Source organism: Protobothrops mucrosquamatus, unplaced genomic scaffold (genome assembly GCF_001527695.2).
Source record: "Protobothrops mucrosquamatus isolate PMUCROS unplaced genomic scaffold, P.Mucros_1.0 scaffold1441, whole genome shotgun sequence".
Lineage (NCBI taxonomy): Eukaryota > Metazoa > Chordata > Lepidosauria > Squamata > Viperidae > Protobothrops > Protobothrops mucrosquamatus.
In genome coordinates this window covers 158,469-164,908 of record NW_015387623.1, presented here as the reverse complement: position 1 = coordinate 164,908, position 6,440 = coordinate 158,469, and the positions used below count along the sequence as shown (strand labels likewise).

The 6,440-nt window shown below is 38.2% G+C and overlaps 1 protein-coding gene across 1 annotated transcript; it reads right to left on the bottom strand.

The window, feature by feature from the left end:
• Window positions 1-4,384: 4,384 nt before the first annotated feature.
• On the bottom strand, window positions 4,385-5,350 carry LOC107292880 (olfactory receptor 11H6-like). Its single transcript, XM_015822006.1, has one exon. The coding sequence runs from the start codon at window positions 5,348-5,350 to the stop codon at window positions 4,385-4,387; it is 966 nt and encodes a 321-aa protein (XP_015677492.1).
• Window positions 5,351-6,440: the final 1,090 nt, after the last annotated feature.

The following is a 6,440-nucleotide window of genomic DNA, read 5'->3' as shown; positions in this document are numbered from 1 at the left end:
AATTTTTAGAGGGAAATTGCAGTATCTAGTACAATGGAAGGGATACCCGTTATCCGAGGCCACCTGGGTGAAATCCAGTGAAGTAAAGGCTAATAGATTGGTCAAACGGTTTCATGTGAAACACCCCAACAAACCGAAAGATAACCCTTAACATATGCTTTGGTTTGCTTTATAGGATCTATCCTTTTTGTAAGGGGGGGGGCGGATGTCAACGCTGCAAATACTGTATATTCTTGCTTTGACAATGTGCAGAACTGTCTGGTATTTATATAGTTAAACCAGCAACCAGGAAAGAGGGAGGAGCATAAGGATAGCCCGGGAGAAAGAAACCGGAAGTAAATCACATCTTCCAATCAACTTGGAAGATGTGAACCATGACCCTACAATAAGGGAGTGGAAATGTTTGGAATGTTATCCGTACGGAAGAGAAGCAGATCTAAGCATTCCTCCATATTGTGCTGACGTATCTGTAACATTAATAAATGCTTTTAGGAGAAAATATGCCTGAAAGTCCTTTTTAGTGGTTCGTTAATCAGACACATGACAATAAGATTGTCAGCCAGATGGATGCATTTAGTACTGCATTTCTCTGGAAATAAGACCTAATTTGAAAATAAGCCCTAATGCGTCTTTTGGAGCAAAAATTAGTATGAGATCAGTCTTATTTTCAGTATAACGGGATATACAAAGACATGATGGTTAAAGAGCAGAAATGTCAATTATATTTGAGATATTTTTGGGTACAGTACTGTATCTTATCCCTGGTTTTTTTTACTCATAATTTTCAGATTCTCCATCTCAATCTGTTTGTTATCAGGTCGAAAGAAGATTTTACACTGTCTGCCGATAATATTGCTATTAATCAATTAGACAGGAGCCAGTCAATCACTGAAGGGTTATTTCTATTGGAATGACTCGGATATGATCAGCAATCATTTTTTGGGGTCATGCTGTGACCAAATTCCTACTTAGCACTAAACTATCATGTGTTTTTCTCTGCGTTGGTATTGTGTGTATGTTACCCCTGTGATTTATGGACCATAGATTATGGGTTAACATGCTGTGTAAAAAGAAACCATTTTACAATAAACCATGGTTATAAACAATGGCTCCCACTCGAGATGCTCAGTGTTAAAGTGTATGAACGCTAATAATAGCTAATGGGGAAATTATAAAATATACAGATAATCAAATGAAAAAATTAAAATTGTCGAGTTAAATTTATGTTTCGCCTCATGTATATCCATATATATATGAACCTTTTTTCATTAGGTGTAATTAAAATGTCTGAACATTTGCTGTAAGTTTATTTATTTATATCCAAGCTTTATTATTTTTTTCAAATAACTCAAGGTGATGAACATATCCAGCACATCTTTCTCCTATTTTCCCCACAACAACAATCCTGTGAAGTAAGTTGGGCTGAGAGAGAGGGAAAGTCACACAGATGGTTTTCGTAGCTAAGGTGGGATTAGAACTCATGGTCTCTAGCCCGGGGCCTTAACTAGTAGACCAAATAATTTTCTGTAGCTCTGGACAATCTGTTTACTGGCCTCATGCCTGAGATGTTTTAGAAGACTTTTTATCATTACAATAACCTCTTTCCCCCCCTTCAAAAAAATTATAAGGAGAGGTCTTAGTATCATCTTCTGTTTGCAATCTTCCCAATTTCTCAGTTCCTCTTTTGACGAAGACAAAATAGTTCCACAATATTAATAGCAACACAAGTTCAATTCAGAAACCCAAGATATCAGCCTTATCTCTTTCCACTCTATTAACAACTTTTTTATAAGTTTTTATTGAGTACAAAGAAAAAAAAGGATTAAAAACATTGAACATGGTAAATCGTCTTTGACTGACATCTCAGTCCGTATTGTACATTAATCACATATAATATATCTATATACAAACTATACATTTCTGGTCTCTATCTTAACTTATCTCTTTATTTGTGACCTCCATTTTTTCCCCTCCATCTATAAAATTTATTCCATATTCGATAAAATTCTGTTTCTTCCTGATTTTTTAATCTTTTAGTTATCCTATCTAGTTCTGCGCAATACATAATTTTCTAGAAACAACTTTTTTGACTCCAGGAAACAATCCTCAATACCTAATATTCAGAAGTAAGGATATTATGGGATGTAAGATGGTGGAGTATAGACAAACCTGAAATCAAAGTATATGGTCGGTCATGGAAGGTAGGGAAAAGAATAAAAGAGAATATTTGTAATTCAGGGTTGAACTATGGAGTCTTTGGTGCTCTCTGAGCTTGGTTATTTTCTTGCAGACATTTCATTACCCAACTAAGTAACATCATCAATGCATTGATGATGAAGTGACCTAATCTTTAATGCCTTTCGTTGCATGGGCCCAGATTACCTGAAGAACCATCAATGAAAGCATTAAAAACAGCAGACAGAAAATTCCAAGCTAAAAAAAAAAATGGCACAAAAGGAAAACGTGAAAAAGGAATAGGTATATCTATATCATTGTCACCATCAACAACAAAAGTTTATTTGTTCCACAGCAAGATAATCCGGCTATATATCATATATTCATTAAAAAAAATAAGGCAAGCATTTTGAAATACCAACCCCAAATGTAGGAGTCCATGGCTGAATATTACACATTTAATTAAAAGTATTTTTATACTTGCATTAAGTATATTTTGCTTTTGACCTCAAATACACTGTCATTTTCATAGCTACACAACGATTTAATTAAAACACACATATACAATCCTCAGGTTTTTCCATTTCTTGTAGAAAGAGAAATTGACAGTTGAATGAGAGAAGAGGCAAGTATCATAGATTATTTATCAGCAGTTTTCACTCTTTCAGAGATAACACAACAAGACAAAGCAAAAAAAAGGAAAAGGGGGGTTGTAAAAAGCATTAATGAAGCTTGGCTGTCAGATTTTCTATAGTTTAGCTGCAACTATGTTGTATGAAAAGAGACCGACATGAAATAGAAATAGTTCTGAAAAAAGGGAGGTTGGCTAAAAAGCTAAAGAAATACACCTGTTTTTAATCTCCCAGTAAGATTTTGCATTACATTATCATGCAAAATATTTCACAAGAATATTTATTTATTACATTTTTTATGCCGCACATCTCACCTACAAGGTGACTCTGGGTGGCTTACAAGTTATAAAACAAGTAAAACATAATTAGAACGTTAAAACATTAAAACTACACAGATTAAAATATTATAAAGGTAAAGATAAAGGTTTCCCCTTTGCATTCAGGTCTGGACTCTAGTGGGAAAGTGCTCATCTCTATTTCTTAGTTGAGGGAGCCCGCGTTGTCTGAAGACATTCCTGTGGTCATGTGGTCAGCGTGACTACAAACTAAGGTGCAAAGAACACTGTTAACTTCCTGCTGAAGTGGTACCTATTTGCAATAGTGGCGAATATCTGTAGTTTGGGTGTAGAATGAGGGTGAAGGTTCATTCGCTAAGCGTATGGGTTGATTTCTGAACATTTTGTTACCAGGCTAGGTAACATCTTCAGCAGAGTTTAGAGGATATCAGTATTCTTCTGTTTATAAGGGCTTCAGGTATGGGTGTGTCATATGAGGGTCTTGTGATGGGTCTTGTGATGGGCCAACTGTGAGTCATCAGTGAAGGGCTTGTGATGGGTCTTGTGATGGGGAGGTTACCTCAGGTCAGGGTCATTGGGAGGTGAACTACTGGTGGGGGGTAGGAGGGGATTTGCGTGGGTTGGTTGAGGGTTGCTGCTGTCTCTGGTTGGCTATGTGGTTGATTTGGATCCTGATGGGTTCTTAGGCTGATTGTAAGTCAATGTGTCTGTTGATGGAATTGCTTGTGGAGTGCCAGGCTTCGATGAACTCACAAGTGTGACGGGTGGTAGCATGGCCAATGATTTTTGTGTTACTCAGATTGAACTGGTGCTGTTTGGTGTTGGTGTGAGTAGACATTAAGGATTTAAGATCGTGGCGTTTGACTGCCAGCCAGTGTTCGAGGATCCTATTTTTTAATTAACGTGACATTTGTCTCATGTAGAACTGGTTGCAATTGGTACCTATTTATCTACTTACATTTGCATGCTTCAAACTACTAGGTGGGCAAGAGCTGGGGCAAGAACGGGGGGCTCACTCTGTGATATAGTGCTCGGGTCTCAAACCCGGGTTGTCAGCTTTCCAACTGTCAAGTTCAGCATCTTTAACTGCTGAGCCATGATGCCCCTCAAAATATTATTAAAATCTATACTAAAACTGAAACTAAGAAAGCAAAGAGATGGATGAAACGGGAATAAGGTATTCATGAGAAAACAATATTCCTGTTTTCCAAACTGCGACAACACTTGTTTATCTCACTGATTGGATGATTAGTGATATTTGTGCCATTTTCTTCTAGTTTCCTAACATTTATTTGTGTTAAATCTCAGTAAAGCTACCTTACTTCTTTGTACCCTGCCCAGGGCCTCCTTCATCTGATCATTCCTCAAACAGTAGATCATGGGATTGAGAAAGGGTGTAATGGCAGTGTAGAAGACAGTAACTAAATTTTTGATACCCGACTGGTTTTCCGCACTTGGGGATATGTACATCCCTGCTACGGAACCATAGAAAAGGGTGACCACCATGAGATGGAAGGAGATGGTGGAGAAGGCCTTCTTACTGCCGCTTTGGTGAGTGGCTTTCACCAAGGTGAGAACCACAGCACTGTAGGATAACACAACAAAGAACAGGTTGAGTATGATGACCAGAGAGCTCATTGCAAATTGATAGTGAAGGAGCATATTTCTAAGCGGAGAGCAAGCCAAGGAAAGGATGGGTCCAGGATCGCATATCAAATTATCAATGATGTTAGGACCACAAAAATCCAACTTGGAGATCATAACAACTGGGATTAGATTCCACAAAAAGCCCAGAATCCAACAGATAGCCACAAGGGCATAGCAGGAATGAGGAGACATGATATAGGGGTAGCGTAGTGGGTGGCAGATAGCCAAATAGCGATCCAAGGCCATGGTTGAGAGGAAAAAGCACTCTGTGGCACCAAGACTAACGAAGCTGTAGTACTGAAGGAAGCAGGCATGGAAGGAGATGGTACCATTTGGTGAAATCAGGTCCAAGATCATACGGGGTACGGTTGTGCTCACATAACACATCTCTAGCCAGGAGAAGTTGCTCAGCAAGATGTACATGGGAAGACGGGCCAAGATGGTGTCCAGGACCACCATGGTGATAACGATGATGTTCTCAGCCAAAGTAAGGATGTAGAGAGTAGTGAAAAAAATAAGGAGCAGTAAGTGTTTCTTCTCCCCATCTCCAAAGCCCACCAAAATGAATTCCTGGACTTTGGTGCTATTTGCTGTCGCCATCTTTTAATAAGGTGACCACCTTTTTTACAATGAGAAGGAGGACACAAATAAATTGAAGAAAAAAAAGTGAGTCTAATGCATGCGTGTGTGCCGTGCCGTGTTTCGGTAAGAAGTAAACAAAGCCACTTGCGTGCAGTGCACTCTTGCGCGTGGCACACTCTCTCAAAACAATTCTCCTGTGCGGAGCGCATGTGTCTCATAATCGCGTCTCGCCACACTGTACCAAGCCTTGACGAATCGTCATGTCAAATACAAATATGTCACATCACACGCAACAGATCGGCTTGGCATCAATCGAATACGGAGATTTACAGATCTGTAGGAGGACACTTTTCAAGAGAGGACAGAACTTACAAAAGAAGGACTGTCCTCCCTAAAGGAGGACGATTTGTCACCTTATCTTTTAACATATAATACAGGTAACAGAATATACCTCTGAGTAATCAAGGTCCATAATCTTTGGAATATCTGTATTCTAGATAAGATTTTTTTGCTGAGAAATGTCACATGAACTAAAGTTTGTGGAATCCTTGGTGCTCTCTGAGCTTGTTGGTTTTTCTGGTAGACATTTCATTATCAAAGTAGGTAACATCTGCAAGGAGCACTGATGATGTTGCCTAGTTTGGTAATGAAATGTTTGTAGGAAAATAACCAAGCACAGAGTACCAAGGACCCCACAGTTCTACTCTGATCTACAAATATTCCTTTGCTGATCTACCAGTTCATAGCTGAGTTAGGATTGGAGTTGCAGTTATATCACAAAGTACTCATTTTAGCTTTAAAGATTTAGCAGAGTTTTAAGATGAAAAATGGAAGATCTTTAAGAACTCATCAATGTTCTCCCCTCCCACCCCATATATTTATAGTTAGATAGATATCTATCATCTAACTAGGTATCTCAATTAAATCACACAATTAAGCCACACAATTCTTTTATCAGAGAAGACAGCCTACTCTGCAGAGGTTATAAGTGCAGAGGTTATAAGAAATACTATTTCAAAGAAATTAAACATGAAAAAGGAAAGAAAAGGAAAGTACAGCAAATCTTAATTTAATGAACTGTTTAATTATTAACTAGGTATCTCAATTA

Bases quoted from the DNA above. Each gene is read 5' to 3' on its own strand.
- LOC107292880 (XM_015822006.1), bottom strand. From the start codon at position 5,350: ATGGCGACAGCAAATAGCACCAAAGTCCAGGAATTCATTTTGGTGGGC.